This window comes from Tursiops truncatus, chromosome 2 (assembly GCF_011762595.2).
Source record: "Tursiops truncatus isolate mTurTru1 chromosome 2, mTurTru1.mat.Y, whole genome shotgun sequence".
Taxonomy (NCBI): Eukaryota; Metazoa; Chordata; class Mammalia; order Artiodactyla; family Delphinidae; genus Tursiops; species Tursiops truncatus.
The window spans coordinates 109,626,551-109,650,240 of NC_047035.1; the positions used below are offsets into that span (position 1 = coordinate 109,626,551).

The following is a 23,690-nucleotide window of genomic DNA, read 5'->3' on the forward strand; positions in this document are numbered from 1 at the left end:
TGTTCTCACTGAGTATGAGCTCTCCAAGTACATGTTCTGGTTTGTGATTCTCTTTGGCGGGCTATTGTAAACCTTATTAAGGTCGGTGGTGAATAATCTGACAGGCTTTTCCACAGGAGTCAGACTGAAAGCCCTGTCTTTAGCGCATGCATTTTGCTCTTTTCACTTGGGTCCTCGCTCTTTCTGCCTTTGTTTGCCTCCTCTCTCCACCAGTCTCTTGAGTCCAAAGCGTAGAACAATCTGGCTCGATGCGCTTGGTTAATTGGAGTGTCATCTAGTCCTCTGAGACCCCTCTTCAGCGTGATCACTGTTTTACTGAATTGGTTTGAATGATGTGTTAAATGATGAAAGCAAGGTCCGTGGCTTAGAAAAATGTGTCTAGATAGGTGAAGAACACGTTCAGAGAGTCACACAAGGTCATTGTCATCAAAGTAGCACCATCTTCTAAGGATTTGATGGGTTCTGTTGTTTTGACAGAGTTATTCTTGTGAGCTTCAAAATTACCTTTACCAAGTTAAAAATATTCAAGGAATACTATGCTGTTCACTCTACATGGAATATGATTTTCTTCTTCTCCCCAAGGTACAATTTAAATACACATCCTTTATAACACCAACTCTGATCTCTGCGGCTGAAAGTAATTTCTTCTCCTTCTGACCTTCATCTACATCTTCCTTGTGGCATGTGCGTTTTCCACTTTGTATTTAATTCATTTATAGCTATGTCATAGTTCCTTATGACAGGATTTAAATCTGATTCTCTCATAATCTCCTACACTCTCTAGCACAATTTCACTGCCCTAGTGAGTACTCAAGAAATCTTTGGGGCTCAATTTTTTCATACTTCTGTAATGGTTTTAAAGCAGTTTCTGAAAATAAAGATCAGAGTTAAAGTTTGACGAAGCCTTTACCATAAGTGCTCACTAACATTTGCTGAATAGATCATAAACGTTTTGCATGTGAAGAAGAATTTTCTGTTTGCCAGAGTATCAGACCTAGACTCAAATTCCACTTCAGCCAGCACACTATAGATCGTTGGATAAATCACTTAATCTCTCGGGGCCTTTAGATGGGAGCTCTGTTTCAGAGCTTCTGGAAAGGGCACAATGAGAAAATTAAGCCATTATCCCCTCTCTTTCAGAGGAATTACTTTTTGAAATGTTTACATATGGTTCAAAAAGCCTCCTAATTTGGTTAAAGCATGGAATGCATGTGTTATCTTCCACTCTCACCTCAAACTCCACTAAAAATTACCGTGAAGGGATTTTTTTTCTTTTAAGGCTTATTACCATAAAGAAAGGGAAAAGAGGGACTTCCCTGGCGGTCCAGTGGTTAAGACTCTGCGCTTCCAATGCAGGGGGCACAGATTCGATCCCTGGTTGGGGAGCTAGGATCCCACAGGCCGCATGGCGTGGCCAAAAAATTTAATTAAAAAAGGAAAGGAGACAACAGCAACCAAATTTTGAATGTGGGAAAGCAGATGAACAACAATACACAACTTAGCAGAACCGAGAGTGTTGAAATCCTAAGCCAGCAGTAGAGAAAGAGAGGAGCACCTGATTTCCTTTAAACTACCCAGAAGGCTCAGGAATTGGTGGTCCCAGATATCTGGAACTAGGAGTAGAGGTGGGGCCAGAGAAGAGAATTGTCTTAAAGATGTCTGAGAAACAGTTAAGCTGTTCAACCCACAGGATCTTTGCCTAACTCAGCATGAGCAGACAGTCACCCCTCCCCAGCCCTAACACAAGACTGAGTAGAGGAGTTTCTCTGAGAATAAAATAAGTGATACCTGGCAGTGTAGAAGGCTGGGTCCCATTACTGAGCACAGAGGCATTAAGTGAAAGTTTAGATTCTAAATGTGGAGACTCCCAGCCATCTTACCACACCCTGTTCCTGGGACACTGGAAGCCAAGATTACTTTTCAGGAAGGATACTGGAGGAGACTTTCTTTTTTTTTTTTAACATCTTTATTGGTGTATAATTGCTTTACAATGGTGTGTTAGTTTCTGCTTTATAACAAAGTGAATCGGTTATACATATACATATGTTCCCATATCTCTTCCCTCTTGCGTCTTGGAGGAGACTTTCTTTAGGGAAATGTGACCAAGAGGCCTTAAAGATCCAGGCATTGGGAGTTTTCCAGGGAAACAGTCCAGCGAGATCGTGTTACCTCAGCCTACAGGCTCCACTCACAAGCACAGAGTTACTAGTCAGATTTGTAGTGCCTTACTCTTAGCAAAACATTTGAGGAAGGCTTTTAAGGTAAGAACAGAGACCTAAAATAACTGAAAAAGAAAGCAATTTGGAGGGCTTGGACACTATGCAGGAGAGAAAAATTCAAATGAACTCTGATATTCTCAGAGGGATGGGAGAAAATGTTGCATCTAGGAAACAAGAACAGGCTGCTGTAACAAAGGAACTTTCAGATGACAACAACAAATAGAGTATTAAAAATTAGAGAACCAGGGACTTCCCAGGTGGCGCAGTGGTTAAGAATCTGCCTGCCAATGCCGGGGACACGGGTTTGATCCCTAGTCCAGGAAGATCCCACATGCCACCAAGTAACTAATAAGCCCATGCACCACAACTACTGAGCCTGCACTCTAGAGCCCGCGAGCCACAACTACTGAAGCCCACGCGCCTAGAGCCTGTGCTTCACAACATGAAGAGCAGCCACTGCAATGAGAAGCCCATGCACTGCAACAAAGAGTAGCCCCCGCTCACCTCAACTAGAGAAAGCCCGCACGCAGCAACAAAGACCCAATGCAGCCAAAAAAAAAAAAAAAAAAAAAAATTAGAGAACCAGGTTAGGAAGCCTAACATAAAAAACAGAAGTTTCAGGAAGAATGAACAGAGAAAACAAAGGGGAGGAAATCATCAATAGAAATGTTTCAATTTTAATTTTATAACATGAGAGAAATATTTGTATGTCATTTCAGATGGCCTTCTTCTTAGTATTTCTACAGAAGAAAAAAAAAACCCTAACTTTTCTAAATGATGTATGTCAGTGCTTTTGCCCAGAGAAAGTGAGTTTTTGTAGGAGAATAGAAAATTATTGAATTCTCTGTAGACATCTGTAATAGAATTGTCCCAAGGAAAATTTAGGGTAAAATGTACAAATAGTTGGATGTAACTACCTTGTCTTATGGAACTGTGAAAAGCTGTTAACACATCTAATTTTTTTGATTTTACCTTTATACATACTGTTTAATGGATATCAGATAAGACTCATTAGATATCAAGAAAATGCAGTGTGATTTTCTACATTTACAAGCAAACACATAGAGTATAGTGAGCTGTGTAAAATGAAAATAAAAGTATTGAAAAAGTGACGTGGATCACCCAGCCCAGTACCTTTGACAGAAGTTTCTGGAGAAGTGTGGTGAAGAGTATGTCATTTTCTTTCTATGATATATTTTCCGATATTAAGGCTATCATCCTAATCCTTGAACTGTTAAAGAGCACACATTTTGCGTTAACCAGAAATGTTGACGCCACCACTTAAAATCAGTGTTATCTTGGCCAAGTCATTTTGCCACTCTGAGTGTCAGCCTCTTATCTGTGGAGCAAAGAGAACATTAGAAGTCATTCCTCAAATATTTATTGAACACTTTTTATGTGCCAGATACTTTACTAGGCGCTGGGGACACATTGGTAAATAGGTATGTTTCCTTTCCTTGTTGAACCTACAATGTAATGAAGGAGGCAGAAAATAAACAATAATAGTAAACACCTATTTTTTTGAGAGAAGGCAATTTCAGTATTCTAGGCTTTTTAATAAATACTTTCAACTAACAGTAACAACCCCATTAAATTACCTTGAGAAGTAAGCTTCTCTTTGAAATAACATCTAGGTAGTGGATGTTTACCAGGTGAAGAGAATTATGGAGCATTACCTAGACTTGGTTCCTGCCTCTAAATATACAGAAGAACCTATTCCCCGCTCTCCCTACGAAAAAAAAAAAAAAAGTTTCCAGAGACACAACTGTCTCTAGTGGATCTACAGCTGCAGCTTTGTTTGCCTTTCTAGCCCCTGGTGATTATGAACCTGGTCTGAGGGGTGACGGATGGCTCTGGATGCCCTCTAAGCAGCTGCTGTCAGCTTCCCTTGACCATAAAAACTTGGCATTTGGTGTGCACCACTCAAATATTGATTTTTTTCTCCTCTTCCTTTTTATAATTATTGTCAAGAACGTGAGTGGACATTGACTCTTATTATAATATGTTATCTGCTGCTCCATCTAGTGAAATATCTCACCTGTTGATCAGAAGTTTCTGCTGAAAACCATCAGAAGGCTGAAGAATTAAAGCTGAAGGGTCCAAAGACAAAGGAAATTTCAGTGGAAGATTGTATAGGAAAATGGGTAGAAGTGTGGTTCTGGAATCCTTGTCATGGGCCTCCTTCCCTTCCATTGAAGAATATTGAGGAAAACAGCATGTAACAGTTCCAGTCACTCATTCCTCTTCTCACGCTCCCCTTTCTGTAATTGTCTTAACTTGATTTTTCTCTATTGTCATTTTTTGTCTAAAATTTTATATAACTTATTGCAAAAAGGAGCTGTTAAAATGACCTTTGGCAGATGATGGATCGACTAGTTCAGCCTTTTGCAAGGTCTGTGAAGGGATCCAGCTGTCTCAGATTACCATGCCTAAATGTGCATTTTCCAAGGTTGTCAGTGATTGCAGTGAATGTGAAACTGGCAGACAAAGTGAAGTGTTTCCCACTGAATGAGGCATTGTTGAGCTTGCTTTGTGCTCAGAGCTATCCTGAACAACCATGAGATTGACAAAACAAGATGGAACAGGTGCTAGCAGTCCCAGCTAAGCATTTTATTATTTTGATGGATTTCAGACTGATTTTAAAGTTTTTCCAAGAGCACGTGTCCGAATCGTGTATACACACAAACACACAAAATTTGGACTTTAAAAAAAAGAAAAAAAACATTAAATCAACACAGTCTTGATATGAAGAATAAAGAAATAAAGAGAAGACAAAGCAGGCATTTGACAACCCATATTCCAGTGTTTGAAGGATTGTCAGTGGAGAGGCAAGCTGCTACTTTATGACTGACGGGGCTGAGCTTTCTGAAGCTAACAAAAAAACAAAAAGCCCGTGGTTTTCTATTCAGTATAAAGAAGAGTTTTTTAATGGATATATCCCTGCACCCTTCCTACTCAACAGTGCAGTCATCCTTTTAGAGGTAAAAAAAATGCCCACATCCCTAGGGGCATTTAGGTAGTGACTGAATACTTGTCTCAGGTTTGTTTTTTTTTAAGAAATACTTTGTAGAAGAGACAGGTATAAGGTTAGACAAGATGCAGTCATTTATTCATTTGGTCACTTAGCAGATTTTTGTTGAGTGCCCATTATGTGGCAGGCACTGTGCTAGTCACTGGGGACATTGCTAGGAATGAAAGTGACAAAATCCCTGCTTTAATGGAGCCTACATTTTAAAGAAGGGTGCTTGACAATAATAACTTTTTAGACAGAAATAAACAGCACCGTATGATAGGAGTAACTGAGTGGTGTCGGGTTACTTTTGAGTTGAGATCTAAAAGATAAAAGGGGCCAGTGTTTTAGTGACATCTGTCAACTCTAAAATTCTGAGTGTGATAATTTGAGGAACCGCTGCTGCTACCTTTGAGATACTGAGCAATAAAAACCACTGCTCATAGAGATCTATCAATACTCAAATCCAGTGACCTGAAATTGGCTTTAAAAATCCTCTCAGGGCTTCCCTGGTGGCGCAGTGGTTGAGAGTCCACCTGCCGATGCAGGGGACACGGGTTCGTGCCCCGGTCTGGGAGGATCCCACATGCCGCGGAGCGGCTGGGCCTGTGAGCCATGGCCCCTGAGCCTGCGCATCAGGAGCCTGTGCTCCACAACAGTGAAAGGCCCGCATACCGCCAAAAAAAAAAAAAAAAAAAAAAAAAAAATCCTCTCAAAGATCCTACAGACTATTTTCCATACTTTGGTTCTGAACTGAATAATAATAACTTTAACATTTTTTTAGCATTTAATTAGAAAAATCTTTTGCACTCCGTATCTTGTATTTAGAGACTAGAGTGTTTTTTAACTAGAAGAGAGACATTAGAACTTGTTAAATCAGATCCCTTCTCCTACCAGTGAGGAAGCTCGGGTCCAGAGAAGGGAAGGACTGTGCCCACAGGTACAGCATAAGCGATGAGGACTGGCAGCTGGGACCTCTGATGTGCAGTGGAGTGTGCTTTCCTCTGTTCCTTGCTGTTGACATCTCGCTCAGTGTCATTCTAGAAGGGTGACAACACTTTATGTGTACATAACGCTTTACAAAGCCATTTGATATTCATTATCTCATTTAAGCTTCTCCCCACTGTGATGGAAATGACCAAAAAATCAGTAATTTAAGTTACCCAAGATTATTCCACCAACTTTGATCTATAAGCATCAAAGTTCCTATTTTGCAAATAAGGAAACTGAGATCCAGAGAAATTAAAGGACTTTTCCAGAAAGGTTAGGTGACTAGACCAGGGAGCTGCAGTTAAATGTCTGACTCTGGATGAAAGTCTGCTTCTTCCACTATGCTGTAGAAAAGAAGTAGATCAGTAGTTTGAAAAAAGGAGAGAGAAATGGTAACTGTAAATGGGCAGGAAATCAGATAAAGGGAAAGGCTGGTATATTGTGACTCTGCTCATAGTCAACACTGCTTTTCACAGGATTGCTACCTACACTCTCCCTATAGTTGGTTCAGCTTTACTGTATTTTTTTTTAATAGATTAATTAATTTATTTATTTTTTGGCTGCGTTGGCTCTTCGTTGCTGTGCGCGGGCTTCCTCTAGTTGCGGCGAGTGGGGGCCACTCTTTGTTGCGGTGCGCGGGCTTCTCATTGCGGTGGTTTCTCTTTGTTGCCGAGCACGGGCTGTAGGTGTGCGGACCTCAGCAGCTGTGGTTCACGGGCTCTAGAGCACAGGCTCAGCAGTTGTGGTGCACGGGCTTAGTTGCTCCGTGGCACGTGGGATCTCCCCGGACCAGGGCTCAAACCCGTGTCCCCTGCACTGGCAGGTGGATTCCCAACCACTGCGCCACCAGGGAAGCCCAGCTTTACTGTATTTTGAAATGTACAATTGCTGTTGTTTTTCAGAAGCCAAGACCTAGTTTATTTTTTTTTTAGGAAACACAGAAATTAACCTAATCTCCAGTATGTCTGTTACAATAAAGTGGAAGCAGGTAGATGAGAGTTCCATCTAATCAGTAAACATTTATGTAGTGCTGCCTTGTGTTGGCAGTAGGGATACAAACTTTGCCCTCAGGAGCTCCTTGACTAGAAGGGAGAAAGATAAGTAAAAGTGCAGTGGAAAAGCACATAGGACTGGGCAGATGAGTGGGAGGGCTGACATCAATGTCAAGGATAGCATTTCATTTATCTATTACTCTTAATAAATTATCCAACATTAATAGCTTAAAATAACCATTTATTTTTTTCTCAGGATTCTGTGGGTGGTGAGGGTGTAGTCAGATGGTGGTTAAGAAGGGAAATCCAAGATGACTTCACCTGCATGCATGGAGTCTTGGTGTGGGGATGGCCACTCCATACCTCTCCCTTCCTTTCTTCCCTCCCCCCTCTCTCAGGAGCAGCAGCACACAGAGAGGCCAGAAGTGTGAGCATATTACCTGATTATGACTCTCTTGACTTTGAAATGTCTGGAAATACAAGTGTGGCTTAGACTGCGCTCGATAGACTGTACCCCAGCTCTGATGTTTTCTCAGGTACCTGTAGCTACATGACGCCAGTGAGCAGTTTAGAAATGGAGGACACCCCACCAAGCTAGGTCTCTAGGGGCTGTTATCAGGATTAAAGCCACCCACTGTTAGAGCACACAGGTCAGCATTATACAAACATATTGAAAGAGTGTCATTTCTTAATTCTTACTGTAAAGATGAAAATGGTTATTGAATTAAGCACATGAGATGGATTTGGGGGCAGTTAACTCTAATCTTTTCCCTTTTTGTACCCCTTCAGTCTTTAACAAGAAATAAGCCATCTAAATTAATCATAATGCTGAAGTATGTGAAAGTGATTATTCTAAGCAGTGAAGTATGTGTAAGAGGGCCTTACCAGTTAAAACAGTCAGCCCCTAATACTGAAAAGTTTGTATACTATGTTTATTAAAGTATTGTAGCTTTAATAGTAGAAGCAACCAAGCCATGCAGCACCAAGTCGACCAAGCTCTAGGAGACATCACCATCAGGGCGTACATCATAATCAGCAAATGCTCAACATTAGCCTACTGCAAAATACTATTTCTGGTGTCATGGAGAGCATATGAAAGTTTATGACTTAGAGTTTGCCCTTAAACAAGTGAAATTTACCGGCATTAGAGATACAAGAAGATAGTTACCAGGTGGGATGTGATACACTGCCCAGTGAATGGTATGAACAGGAAGGGTATGGAATTTGTCCTCACAATTGTTTTCTGGGACTAACTCCCAACAGAAGAGGAGGAATAATTTGAAACAAACTCTGAAAGGATAGGTAGCTTGGAGTCATCTATTCATCCATTACACTATCTCAGATTCCACCTAGGAAAACCACCCTTAGTATTGCATTTTGAGTTGTTCAAAATTTGAAGAACATTTATTTTTCTATTAGAAAAGTAAAATGTCTGCTTTCATCCATCATGACTGAACTTTATCTCTCTTTAATTCAGAGTCTCTCACTGAATTTCCTCTCAAGGCACAGAACACCATCAAAAGAGACCTTTGCAGTTGTTTCTAAGTGACTTTTAGAAATTCAGTTATATACCCAGATATTATTTAATTAGCATTGCTCTGAGTGAAGCTACTGATGGAAATCAACTTGAAACACTTAGAATGTCTTCAAAGCTACAAAAGTGGGTCTATTTAAATGGAGGGTTGGGGGGGTTCCATTTTTTTTTTTATCAATTAACTGCCTCATATTTACTATGGCCTAGTTGAAGTTATATATTGCATTTAAACCACAGTGTTCCACTAAAAAATTATTCAGAGTTTTTGATCTAATACAGTATAGACACACAGATTGATATATACACACACACATACAAACACACGCACACACATACACACACATATATGCATACATATACATATATATGCATAAACACACACATTCTTTTTTAAAGAGAAAAAAGAAAATGATGCAAGTGAAATAGCATTATGGGAGAGGAAGGAGAATTATGTTTTTTAGGACAGCAGGGTTAGAAAGACCAAGCAACATTTAAAGATTCAAAACAATAGCATTTAGCGTGAAATCTACTTTTTATCATCCTTACCCAGCCATCAGAATGAAGAAAGACAGTGTCCAGCTGTAGCAGTAGTTTGGTAGCAGGAGAATTAGAAGTAAAGGTACTAACGCCTGAGGGGTGGGTCATGAATTAATAATTGCTATGTGGCGGATGAGCCCCATCAGAAGAGCTGAAAATGAGGAAGTTGCCTTGCAGAGCGCTATCAATCACTCAGTGACCATAACTTCCAGTAATTAGTGTATTTTATGGGCCTTTGCTTCAGTGGCTCGAAAGCACATATGCTCCAGTCACAGCTAAACTTTACCAGAGTAATATTCCAGGATGATTTATCCTCTTGCTGCACTGGGATATAACCCTATATTAGGTGAAGATTGTGAACTAAGCTGCAATAAAGTGTAAGTTTAGGTACAGTTTGCCCAGGTTGAGACCTCAATGTATCATGCTTTTCAGCATGCATGGTTAGACTACAGCAAGCAATCATTCTTAACAGTAAAACAAATAAAGCAATTAAAGGAACAGCATTAGGATATTGTACTTGTGAATTACTGTTGCCCTGGCCCCATTTAAGTGTCCACTGTAATAAACCCATTTCTAATTTAAAAAGAGAAAAAAAAAACCCACTGTATTAGAAACATTTATTTGTGATGCTATCTTTTCTCCATTATTATTAGTAATCTGTGGGATAGAATGCAGGACCTTCTGAATGATGGATAAATGTTTGATTTATTTCTTTGCACTACTGTGCTTGGGATCTTTAAGTTAAAATAAATTTACTTTTTATTAATGGACTCTAGTGAGGATGAATAGTTCTTTTTAAAATATTGGGACCTGTTAAGAAGCACTCCTGGTGGGAAACTCACATTTAGGCTCTTTCTACACAAAGAAAATGTTGTGAGCTCTCCAGAGCACTTGGCACCTTTTGAACAGGCATCGTGAGTTATTTGCCGTGGTTCATTCACCCTCTGCACTAGAAGTCTCCGGGGCCTTTGCAGACAGGGGCCTTTGCCATTGCCAAAACATCTGTAGAGCCCAGAGTTACCAGTAATTTAACAAGCTTTGCCACCAACCTACAGTATGACCTTGGGCAAATTAATTAAGCTTCTTGTGCCTCCATTGGGCCATAATTCTGTTTGTGTTAAAGAAATCCTTGGAGTTATAGGAAAGCATTATGTGAAAAGAAGTATAAATTGAATAGGGAAAACATATGCATGGTTCCACTGAATTCTTTTTAGGGTGAAATGTTTCTACACTACTTTTAATGATGGTTGTTCTTGAATTTCCTTAAATAGACACCGGTGATAAGCTGATTTCACCAAGCATGGGTGGGAAGGTGTACACAGTTTGATGCTTTTGTTATATTTAATATTCCGTCTTTAATTTACAATGTATTATAATGTCACACAAGTTAAAACAATAATAGTAAAACAAACTAATTGTCTTTAATTAAAGTGAATTAAGTTTTGATTTTAATATATTTGATGTAGTGAAAACTGATAATGTGGAGGGTCCCAAAGGTTATTAGGGCATATTTCTGTTGGGCCTGATGGTCTTAGTAATAACCCTCTTCCTCATAGTTCTAGACATGAACAAATATGCCACTTCATCCGTCTCTGTTACTCGCACTTATGCCCCTCTGCAGGGGTTGCACATTCCACAAGTTATCAGCTAATGGCGTTATACATTAAAAATTGAAGCTTTCCTCACTCCGAGGCCTTTCAAGTCTTTGTTCTTAAGCCCAAGACACTTCAGAGTGCAGCTGCAAACTATAGGCAGAAGATTAAATTAATTTGTAACTCTTTTTTTTTGGTACTGCATTACTAAATCCTCCACATTTAATTGAAACCCTACTTCAAGATGCTTTGTGTTTCTGTGTTCTTTGTTGTCAATTTAACCTCCAAAGCACTTTAACACTGGTAAATTGCTGTTATATCCTTTGGATTGTTTTTAAACCATACAGTAAGAGGACAGTGAAATTGATACACGGGAAGAAAAGAAAAATCTTAGGGTAGATTTTGAGGTATTTAGTATTTATTATGGTCCTTCGCTAGCATAGTTTCAGATGATTTAAACTCTCTCTCTAGGACTGTGTAAATTGGTCTTGGGATGAAATCTCACCTAGGGAATTTTATGTAATCCAGTAGTTAAGTCTGATTTTTTAAAGTTTCCCTGTGTCTGAATGTCCCAAAGTGGCTGCTGCATTTCTGTAAAATAAAGGTTTAACTGCAGTGCACAATCTAAATGCAAAATCCTTCGATGGAAATTTAATTGTGTAAAATGTGCACAAGGGTAATTAAGAACGAATTTTAGAACATTTCAGACTATAAAGTCCTCCTTCAACTAGATCACTGGCTATATTGAAAATGCTTATTTTCAATTTGCAGTTTTGCTGAGAAACATAGAATATGTCTAAATTAAGAATTTATAAAATCCAGTGCTCTTCAGTATAACTGTAAATTTAAAGCTACTCCCACATTGTTGATATTCTAAGTTGGTCAGTTGATCACCAAAAACATATCCTGAGTTTGTGTCCTGCACTTGCTTTCTGGTTACAATGTATGTTTTCTCTTTATCATTTATGACTTCATGACAATAATTATTCTTATTATCAACAGAAGTCATTTTTGTTGCTTTGTAAATAAACATCTTCTACCCTTTTTGTTAAAATACAAAGGTTTCTATCACGCATTTGTTATGTATTTGGCAATTGTTATAATCACACTCACACATATATTGGTTATTTAAATGATAAAGTCCAACCTATTCAGATACTGCTAACTCAAGAGTATTTCATAGATTATGGTTGGACAAATCAAAGATCAATAAGATAACACTGAGGAGCAGTCCTAGTTTTACAGTGAAAGGTTAGTGGTTTACTGTTATTTAAGTGTAGTCCCAACTGGTAAGTGTTTTTGGAGCATTCTTTTTCTGCCTTTTGCATAGTAAATCTCCCACCACGAACAGAGTATTTAGCACTTTGCTGAATCTTATGTATTTAGAATTAAAATGCACTTTTTTATTTAACATTAAATAGAATCCTCTCCCTCCGTCATCTCTACCTCCACTTCCCCAAAATAAATAAAGCTTTTCCAAATCTTTTACAATGTGAGCCGCTCCCCTGCTGGGAATGAAAAGGATGTTAGAGTCATTTGATGAATTGCTGGCGCTTCTGTGCGCCCACATTTTTCAATATACATTTTTTTAAACTGGACTTAAGCTGCCTAAATTTAAATGCTTCTTTTGTAAAGATGATAAAGAGGGCAGAGACTTCCATTGGCTAAGCCCTAATCTGTTTGCTTTGTTGTGATTCTTTTTTTTTTCTTCTTTAACCTATTTATAAATCTACATCCACATACAAAGGTCATTGGTTGGCTGAACTTAAACCATTTTACTCAGTAAATTTAATTAAGAAAATACAGTGCAACTCATAAGCAAATGAGTTTTTTCCTAGTTTTAAACCAAACCACCCTCTTGAGTGCTGATTGCCTTGCCCGACCCCTGGTGATACAGAAACAGGCAAAATTAAAAAGGACATTAAAGCTTCATTAAATCTGAAACACATTTAGTACAGTGACATATCTGCAGGCCATTTCAGAGAAGATTACATACTCTCTTTTGTAAGTTTCCTAATTTATAATACCTTGACAATAAAAACTGGGGAAATGCAAGTAGATTAACAGACCAGTAAGGGTAAAAGATACAGAATGGCCCCAGGTCCATCTGTCTCTGAAATATTCACTCATAGCATATGTACTCCCTCTTCCCCATAAGGGTTCAGTGTTTATTTTGACTTTTGGCAGCCTCAGCCATATCTGCTAAGAGCCCTTTTCCTTTTTTACCTTCTCCTAATTGAACTTGATAAAAAGGTTCTAGGGCTTAGCTATATATTTCCTTCTATTTGGCCACCAGACAAATAGTGTAGAATATAAACATTGCAGCTGCATTAAGCCTGAAAGGGCAGAGACATACATGGAAGGCAGCTCCCTCTCCCAGGGCCTTAAAATGCCTGCTTGTGGTGCCAGCCTTATAGTACCGCTGCCAGTTTTCACTAGTGCGGATTGGAATCCTTGCCTTGCCACTGGAGCAGCCCAGTGGTGACACTGTGGGAGAGGAAATGATGTTGCGCGTCTGTGGTCAAGAACAGGGGACCATTCTCTGCCCTCAGATTGAAAAGAGGTCAGACCTGCAAGATGCCTTAGAAACAGTCCTCGCAGGAATGTAGTTGACAAGTAAGACTGAGCTTCCACAGGATATCAGGAAAGTGCACATGAGTAAAGCCAGTTCCAAGAATGTTGAGGTCACTAGTTCAAGCATTGCCACCTGTTCCCAAGCAGGCTGGTACAGAGATGCTCCCTGCTGAATTTCCTCTCTGTTCTCTTGATGGAGGTCTCTTACAGAGTAAATGAATATCATCAGCCAGCCTAATTACCTTTTACCAGTTGTGAGAGGGGGCCAAGTAGATGAGTGCACATTCCCAAGTCTGCTGTAGCCTTGCTCTCCATAGAATAGTGATGACTTGGGAATTTGAGGCTTTGTGTTGAAGTGGAAAAAGTTCACATTTTTCACCTCATCCTACTCTTTTTTTTTTTAAAGTCTTCCTTTTATCATTGCTTAGTTCTTTAATCTACAAGAACCAATGGCCAGTGTTGGCACTGGCCAGCTAGTTTAGACCTTAACTGCATATATGGTGGGCAAGTTTCTTCTGCTGGTAAGCTACGTGGACAGAATTCTTCCATAGGCCCTAATGACATGTTCAACATATACCAGAGTGAATGGTGCAGCACCTGTAGAAGGACTTCAGATAGGATGTTCTAAACGTTTTCTAGTAGTTATTAAGCTGTCAGCTTTTTCAGACGAGAGACCCTCCTCTTGCTACTTTTTCCAAATGAAAGAATGTGTAAAACTCATAATCTGCGGATGGGTGTGATGATAGGTGACAGCTTTTGGTGAGCTGTCACTGCCTGTCAGTTCAGTACAGAATGGTGCAAATGCCTAGCCCACCCATTACTGCCACAAAAGACCATAGTGGCTCTTTCTGAATCAATGTGCACATTCTCATTGGCCAGAAACACACTGTGTTTACAGAATGTAAGTCAAATCAATAGCCTGTTTTGGGTGAGGGTGGAGTGGAGGCAGTGGAGAGCTGAGTCCCTCCCCTTCCTAACTAATAGCAGCATATAGACAACAGACATAATCACACAAAACTGTGAAAGGGAGTTTGATTAACATCCATACTCTCTTTCCTTCACTCTATAGTTGAACAGATTAATGGCATCCACCAAATGAAACAATGATAGTATAACTTTATGTCTTGAAAATCTGAGAATTCTGAGTATACAAGAAATGAGTACAAGGTAACAAATCTTACCACGTATTCATATATAGATATATATATATATATATATATGTACACGCACACATATATACACACACACACACACACACACACATCCAAATGAGTGTTGGCCCTTTCCAAGTAGTCACCTTGCATGGTCATATGGTTTATTCCTATTACATTGCTGTTGCTCAAACTGGTTTTAGAACTTTAAAAATTAACCTCAGCATCTTCATGTCTATCCTTATTAAGGAACAAAATATTTTTTCTTTGAATTTGGGTTTTGGTAATACCCATAGGCCGTTCAGACCTTAGTCAACAAATAATTTACATGATCAGAAAACCAGAGGGGTATGATTTTAAGCTCAAGATAAGATGCAGTTCTAATAAAATGAAGTAGTTGTTCTTCTGTGACTTGAAATGATTCTAAACACAGTTCCAAAAGAGGAGTTCAGAAATGTTTGAGCAGTGTCAGTGTCTTTGAGATAAGTGCACAACTTCTCAAGATCTAGAAAAGCAATGTAATATGCTGGAAAGAACCCTGGATTACGTTGCAAGTCTTGGGGTCAGTCCCCAGGCTTCTACTGATTAACTGTGTGGAAACACCTTCAATGGGACTCTGGGGTTCTAATCTGTAAAACAGATTGATGTTTCCTTGGATCCATTCTAGCTTCAAAGTTCCCTGATGTAGTGATTCTACTTTGAAAGTATTTACAAATACCTATAAAGGATTTCAGACCTGACGATGGGCCACATTATGAAGTTGCAAAATTTAGCCACAGTTCTCTTTAAATAAATTATGGTATGTTTGGTAAATTTGATCTTATCGCTTCATATCAATCCTATTCCTGGTTGAATCATTTTGTTTTCACAGGTGAGAATTCAAAGACCAAAATTAAGTGAGTGGCCTAGAAACACATAGCAGTTTACTAATTAAATAAAATAGGAAGCTGTAAGGATTCAGTTACCCAATTTCAGACCTATAGTTCCGACTTCATAGTCTTGAACTGCCACTTTCCCACTAGTAGTAGCTCTTTTCTTCTAAATATGAATGGATGAAAAAAACTAACAAATAAATGAAAATAATGGCACAATGTTCTATTTCACATGGCCCACTCCCCATTTCCTACAGCTCTTCCTATAATACTTATAACTGAAAATTCTACAGAGCTGTGGACTAGGAGCAATTAAGTGTTTCCATTTTTACAGGAGGAAAAGCCAACAGTATCCTATGGTTTTACGTCTCTGTTTAGAAGAAACTGTCGTACACTTGTAAATGTGAATAATGCCCGTACAGCTGACAATATTCCTAAGAGAAACTATGTAAGGGTAGTGTTTAGTTGTTAAAAATAGAATATTTTATCAGGGATACAACATTGTCCAATGTAAATGTTCATTCTATATATAGCTTTCAATGTGATTACAGCAATAATTTAGTTTGTGCATTTAAGGTTGTGAGCTTTTTATATTTGCTGGATGTAATTCTGAAATTTAGTACTTGTCTGTCTTAAGATCTGCCCTGCATGCAAATCTATAACTAGACAAATATTATTTCCTTTCTCAGCTTGCTCTTGGGAGGTTTCCATATCCTCAGGTAAGATTGTTCATTACTGCCGTTTTCCACTGTGACATTCATTCCTATGTATGAAGTGCAGGGAGCAATTGTGAACATTTGAGCCACATACAAATAAATCTGTCCTGTTAAATTGAAAAGTGATATCTTAAAGGAGTCATTTAGGAGTCTCTATTGATTTTTGATTTTTTTATACTCCAGATTTTTTTCCTCTTTGTTAAAGGTTGAAAGCCATCATTGTGCTCTTCCTTTGTGTGGCACTGGTAACGTTTTTCCTCATCCCAACCCAGTAGCATGTGCTCTTACTGAGGTTGGAAAAGGGGCACAGCCTTTTCTTGATACACTGTTTGCGTTTTTGGATTCCATTAGGTATTTGAATTAAAGGATTGAGGTGAAGGGTGAAAATATCTAATCTAAGTCATTATTTTTGCTAAGCAAATAGATGGGCCTCCAATTTTATGTGGCTGTGATTTCGAACATTTTCTTTTTAAAAAATTTGCCCTTCCTATTTACATTTCTAGGAAAATAAAATGTCCATTATGTTACCATTGCTGATAATAATCTCTATAGTAATTTCTTTAAGATTTTTATTATAGAAGGGTGCTAGCACTTAAAATATAAAGCTATTTTGTGGTTTGAAAATGATTCCCCAGTGTGTGTGGGGAAATAAGTGAAATGTCTAGAGGGATGAAAAATGAATGGTTTGACTGTTGGTTGATGCTCCCTGTTTTTCTGGCATCTTGGTCTGTACAGGCCAAAGTGCCTGGAGGCATGTCTGATTTAAAGGTGGTGTTGGTCTCTGCTCTTTAAGCATCTATTAACTTGCTATTATTATGCAAATAAGTGTTGTATTACACATACTAATTTATGCATGGTTAGATTATGCAGATGAATCACAAACATGGTTATTGAATAATAGGATGGGGCTCATTCTCTCTACCGTCTTTATAAGCAGTTTTAAGCAAATTGTCCTGGTACCCATGTGGACATTTTAAAGCCGCTTCACACGCTGAAATGTCTCTTTTGTATCCTTTTTCTTTTACAGTTAAAGCCATCAGATAAGTGGAGGAGAAACCATCCAAGTTGTTAGGTTCAAGAGTGTCAGTCTCACTTTTCAAATTTGTAGGATTCTTTGTTTAAACATAATCTTTTCCTTAAAGAGAAGATCCTAAGTGTAATCACTTGGCACGCATGCTCGCAGTTAGTGAGATTTTACTGTGTACAGCCTTGCTGCTTAGCTCTAGGTAGCCCATCAAATTAAAATCACATTTTCAGGATTTATAGCTCATTAGAATATTTATCTTGGTAAGCCTCTTATTCTGTCAGTAATTTTTAAACAATTCACTGTTTGGCCAGTGTACGCAATCCCCTCAAGTTTTGTAAATGAAGAGAAGAGGTACTATATAACTTCTCTCTCAAACAAGTCTTAATAGAAAACTTGTATAAGCCATCTAAGAAAGAAAAATACCAAAGATTGGGAGTGTAGCTGTATTCTTGAGATTCCTAATGCCTAGAGTATTTAATCAGCGAGATTTGATAAGTGATAAGTCTAAGAAACGATCGCATTTGACAAATGAAGCTTTTGAAGGCTCTGGTCGAATTTAGAAAGAGGCTGTCTACCTTTGCAGTATTGTTTTCTGGAATGTTTAAGTATATGTTTACTTCATCAGTCGAGTGGAAGTTGGAAAATTCTAATGTGTTGAACTCCCTAGGTAGCAATCACTGTTATGCCAGAGTGAGGGGAAAACTGTATTCCTTGAATCGTGATAGAATATTGTCACCAAATTGGAACTTTCATTTCAAATAATAGAAGCAGCTTTGATGCCATCAGGCCTATTTCCCAGGTCTTTCAACAGAAGTTTGTGCACTTCATTGCTGGAATCATTAATGACTTTTGATGGAGTTGGCATTTATTTTACAGGGTTTGTACTATAGACTGAAGATTGGGAAAGGTTACTTTATAGATTCCTTTTCTACCCTTTTGCCTTCAAATAAAGCACACGAAGGAAAATGTTTATTTTTATAGTATCGCAGGGACTGGATTATGAAATAATACCTTCTCTTTGGCCCGTATTATCTCATTTGAACCCCTAACCACTCTGTGTGATAGCCTCCCCTCATAAATTGGACAAACAGGATGGTTGATTTGCTCATTGTTGTACTGTAGGTGGTTTGGGGCCATTGAATCCCAAGTGGAATAGGCAGGAGTGAATCACACACTCTCAGGAGTGGAAAGTGATCTCAGACAACATCGAATCAAACCTCTCTGCAATATCTCTGAAAAGCAAAGTTGAACACCTCCAGTGATAGGTAACTCACTAGTTTACAAAGCAACCATAGAGTCAAAGCTTTATTTACCGGGCTGAGGACTGCCTCATCTTAATTATTACCCACTGGTCTGGCCCTTGAACACATGAAAGATTTTCATATATCCTTAAGATCTCACAGTTTTGCATCCCTTATGTACCCAGGGCTGGGTACTCAAAGTCAAATCAGGGAACCAGATCTCAGCTGCCTTCACTAATGGCAAGCTGAGGAGACTGGCCTGTTTGAAAGAACTCTAGACCAGGAGCTAGAAGATTAGGATTAGAACCCAGCTCTAACAAGCTCGGGTCACTGCAGGCCTTAATTCTTGCTTTGGCCTGTTTCCTCATCTCTATAATGAGCATCCTGATACCTGCCTTCCCTATCTGATTAGAAGTATGCAGATCAAATAAGATTATGGATATGAATTTCTAATCCTCAACCAAAGGTTGCAAGAGGCTGTGCTTGCAACCTGCCAGCTGCAGCTGGAGCAGAGTGTAAAATGAGCAGAAGGGAAAGAGGGGAGGCAAGGCCAGCATACAGTCTCGTCCTTCCCCCAGCCCAGCGTCAGTGCTGCTGACAGCGTTGTTAGCAGCGTCTCTTCCTGCCGGTGACACAGTGTGATTCTGGTGGGGATGCAGATGAGGGAGGGGTGTTGGGAAGATAGCAGGGAGAGTCAGTAGCCGGGGACCAACATAAAGGTTAAAGGACTGGATTTTTGTTGAGATAATCGTTCTCCATGAACTTCATTGTTTGGGGGGTTGGGTTTTTATCTGTTATTTGAAAACACTGTCTATTTTAGTTTCCTTTAGGCCTTAAAGTTGCGTAGCCTCACTGGCATGCAGTTTAGGGCTCTATGGAAAGAAAGGTTAGGAGCCATTATAGATACACAGTCTTATTACTACAGCTTATAATAGGAGGAACAACGATGTCAGATTCACCTAGCACCTTTCCGACATCCAGCTCCAAAGCACTTGCTGTTATCTGACTCGGGACTGTTATTTCCAGCCTCCAGGTGAGCAGACTGAGTCTCAGAGAGATGAGGCGCCTTGCCTTGGGGATGAATGGGTACAGTTAGATCTAGGGCTTGCAGGCGACTAAACCAAATGACTGGCTCCGTGAACTCTGATTTTGGTTTGCTGTTCAAACCACTGCCCTCCTTCCCGCTCAGCCCCACCAAGCCCTTCTCCTGGCTCTCCTTCTCTGCCCTCAGGAGGCCTCCTGTGTAGATGAGAAGGGTTGTGCCATGGAAGATGATGACAAGACCATTCCCTAGAGCCCTTTTGCTTTTCTTACCATGTGTTTAGCAGAGTGATGGATCTGGAGGGACCCAAGAGCTCTCACTGACCCCACTGCCATTAAACTCTGCGTGCCTGTGAAGGATATTCCGCAATAGCATAATGAAAACTTGTGTTTTTAAACATCTGGTAAACAGATAGTATCTCAATTTCTTGAACAATTTAGCTTTAATAGTCATCGGGAAAAATGTGCAAGTCCGGACAAGGACTAGAGCTGTGTATAGTTAATCATGTAGATCCAAATCCAGTTGGCTTAAAAAACGTGATGGTGGGCAACGGTTTGTTTAACGACACCATAATTTAGGAGAAATGAAAAAGATGGCCTGCTAAAGACTGTCATCCTTCATTCAAACTTTACAACAGTACCCTGCATTAGGATGATGGTAAATCCATTACGGAGACTTCTCAGGGGATGTGCCAGCTCTGGCGTTTGGAAATTGGTAAGCAAGATGCCACAGGAAAGTGAAGATAATATAGGTACAAATGTATTTAAGGTACTTTTGCATGTGTAAAAATGCTCTTCTTTTGGCTGCATTTCCCGATCGTGGTTAATAAGTTACATCAAAATGACCTGAAGTTAAAAAAAGGAAAAAAATCTGAGCAAATAGTGCCCCTGGTATTGTAAAGCTTTGAATGTTTTCACACCCCATTAATTTATTACTTCTCTTTCTTCATCTTTAAATTTCATTTTTTTTTTCAAAAATTCCGACTCCCCGCTGCTGCAGTGATTTTCATCTTGTTGTTAATTTTCCCTGCTCCATATGGAGCTCCAGACATTTCACCTGGAGGCTGTACTAGATTTTGCTGTAGTGATTGTACTTCCGGAGGCCAAAACTGTCATTTAGGGTTCCTGGTGCATCTGTCTGCGCCAGGCTTTTCACTGGCATGGGAGAGTGTGAATAACAAATTGGATGCACCTGAGATTCAGATGATTAGTGTGTTCTGTGAATCTCCACGACTTGTAAGCAGATAGCTCTGGGGGGCGGGGGTGGGGGAGGCGGGGAGGGCTAAACAGCAACTGGGTGAATCTGTACTCACACCTTACATTTGGGGCTTTGCGAGGGAAGTGCAAACATCCTAGGCAGTCTGAGTGCAGAGAGAGTAACAAATATTTCATCCTGCCTTGTCATTGATTAGAAAAGAGCCTTTAATTTCATTTCACCCCATGTTGTGATTAATTTGCATTCTTTGTCAGAAGTTAATGGAGTTTTTTATGGTTCACTCTGAAATCCTTGAAGACATCAGACTTGATCTGATGTTTATACAACCGCCAGCGGAATTTTTTCGTTTGATTGATGGCAAGCTTGATGTTATTCCAAACGGCTTTTTAAGCTGTTTTTAAGAATTATTTGAATAAAATGGAAGCGAGATATTGTTGTAATGATCAAGATTATCTGTTAAAAATCTGTTTCAAATAAAGAAAGTGATAAGTAGTAAAAAGGATCAAAAATATGAGATATAGTGAATAGTGATGTTATTTGTTAAAATACATAACAATGGCATCCAAATAAATTATTACAATATATAGAGATCACTTTTATTGAAAAAGCATACCATCATCTGGCCAAATAGAATAATTAAGGCCAAGGCAAAAGGAAAGTCTGCATCTTTGGGATTAAAAATCTTTACTACCAATTGGCATTTCTCATTTATTCTGCCACCTTTTGCCACCAACGTACGAAATAGAGATCTGCTGTGCTTAACTCAAGGAGACAGGGTCTGTCAGGCCTGTTAGCTGAACAAAATGATGACATATTACTTGTCTCAATAAAGACGCATTCTTAAATCCCAATACAAGTTAAACATAAGTGGATAATAGAGGATTTTAAGTGAAAGACATGTATTCTTAATAGTATAATGACTGGCCTTTTTCACAAGACAGTACAGAAATGAAAATATCCTGTTGTTAAAAAGCAAAATACCCCATTTGTTCATGGGTAAGAGAAACATGTGTTCACCCCCCCGTACACTGTATATCAAAGTATGAAGGAAGCTGTAGGCGGCATTTGCTCAGAACCCCCTGCTACTAACCAAGGAAATATGTTTTGCAAATGCTTTTTGATTACTGATACCATTTGTTTGATTTGGGGGCTTTGCCTTGCTTCAGCAGATCCTTGCTTTGCTGTGATTGCTGCTAGTGAGACTTACTCATAGGTCAAAAAGCTACTTATCTGAGCACTTTCATTTAAAACAGATTAATTTATTTGCTGTATCTGAAAGTTTGCTAAATAATTGGGTGGTTTTAATTTAAGTTACTGCTTTCTGATCCTTGTATTAACATGATCTAAGGTCCCTTTTATTATATGCAATCCATATTATTGACCACAATTGCCCTGTTTTCATTTAAATGTAAGCAGCTTGTCAAGTAGAAAATATTTTGTTTAACTTGGCCTGGAAACCTGCTATTTTAATGTGTGTGAGGTTTTTTTTTTTTCAATTGACAGACTGTCTTTTAAACATACGTTTATTTTGTAGTAATAAATTGTGCCCTGGATAGAGTATTTGTCTTGTAATAAAGTAGAAAGCATATGTTCTTAAAACTATTTTAAAATATTAAACATTTTTCAAAAGTTAATGTCAAAATACTAGAGTTTTTTTGTTGGTGGTGGTGGTGGTTTTTTGCGGTACGCGGGCCTCTCACTGCTGTGGCCTCTCCCGTTGTGGAGCACAGGCTCCGGCCGCGCAAGCTCAGTGGCCATGGCTCACGGGCCCAGCTGCTACGCGGCACGTGGGATCTTCCCAGACCGGGGCACGAACCCACGTCCCCTGCCTCGGCAGGCGGACTCTCAACCACTGCGCCACCAGGGAAGCCCCAAAATACTAGAGTTTTTACACCTAATTTTATTCATGTTTTAAAGTCCTTTGAGTATATTATTATTAATCCTAATTTTGACAATTTAATATGGTTTTATATTCAGCGTTAAATTCACACTATAGATATCACTGTCTTATTTATGTAGTAATGTACTAATTATGCCTAAACCAACCTAGTATTGCAAAATTAAACCTAAAAAGTTTGCCTTCTTTGAAAAGAAGTGTTTGGAATCTATCCTTTGTTGCATGAACTTTTTGAAATTTGAACATCAAGGATTTTAGTAAACTGTAAGTATCCAGATTTTGTGTGAGATCTCTAGTCAAAGAAAAAAACAGCAGTGGGTTATTACCCCAACTTCAGGTTCTAACCTTTAATTGGCAAGAGTCCAAAAGAGTGATATGTGTGCAGTTTTATTTTTCCAAACATTTCTAGCCTACATGTTTTAATTCATTGTTTATTTTCATCCTCACTATTGAGGATATAGACAGTTAAAATATACTGATATTTCAAGCCATAAAATCAGATTTTATGTTCCATAAAATGCAGAAGTGAAATTTAGGTGATATGAAGGTGTTCACTGATACACATTTGCTTCTTCCCAGAAATTTTTAAATTGCCTATGTCAGATTTTTCTCCCAATGTCTATTTCATACTTATCAAGAGGTCTCATAATTTTATTTGCTTAGTCTATGCTGAAGACAGGAGGTGGGTTCCCACTATATCTTTAAAATGGAGCAGAAATGGAAGAGGAATTATCCTCCAAGTGTGTGTAGCTTAGAAATGTGAAACTTTCCATTAAAGATAAATTACTTGTTCATACCTCAGTTGAGGTATATGTAGTTAGCCAGCTAGGTTAGTGATTGCCTCTATTTTTTTAAAAAGCACTAACCCAATGTTGGTTTGGTTTTATAGCACCTTCTAAACTATTTTATGACATACATCTCAGTTTAATTGAACATGTATTTGTCATTGAGCATCTACTCTGTCCTGGCACTGTGCTAAGCACTGGGAGTACGGAAATGGAACAGATGTGGTCTCTGCTGTCAAAGAGTCCAGTGCAGTGGGAAGAAAAACATAAACAAATGACAGTTGATATAAAAGGAG

General features: G+C 38.9%; 1 protein-coding gene across 7 annotated transcripts in view; it reads left to right on the top strand.

The window, feature by feature from the left end:
- The window catches only part of MAP2K5 (mitogen-activated protein kinase kinase 5), a 266,765-nt gene that overhangs the window by 170,555 nt on the left and 72,520 nt on the right, over positions 1-23,690 (top strand). For 3 of the 7 annotated variants that reach the window (XM_073801164.1, XM_033851878.2, XM_033851877.2), the window contains exon 17: positions 16,161-16,190. The exons of 3 other annotated variants lie outside the window; for them this stretch is intronic. In XM_073801164.1, the coding sequence (XP_073657265.1) occupies positions 16,161-16,190 (30 nt within the window). Of the gene's footprint in view, positions 1-16,160; positions 16,191-17,214; positions 19,489-23,690 lie in introns of all 7 variants that reach the window. One more of the 7 variants, XR_012330188.1, reaches the window with a different exon arrangement.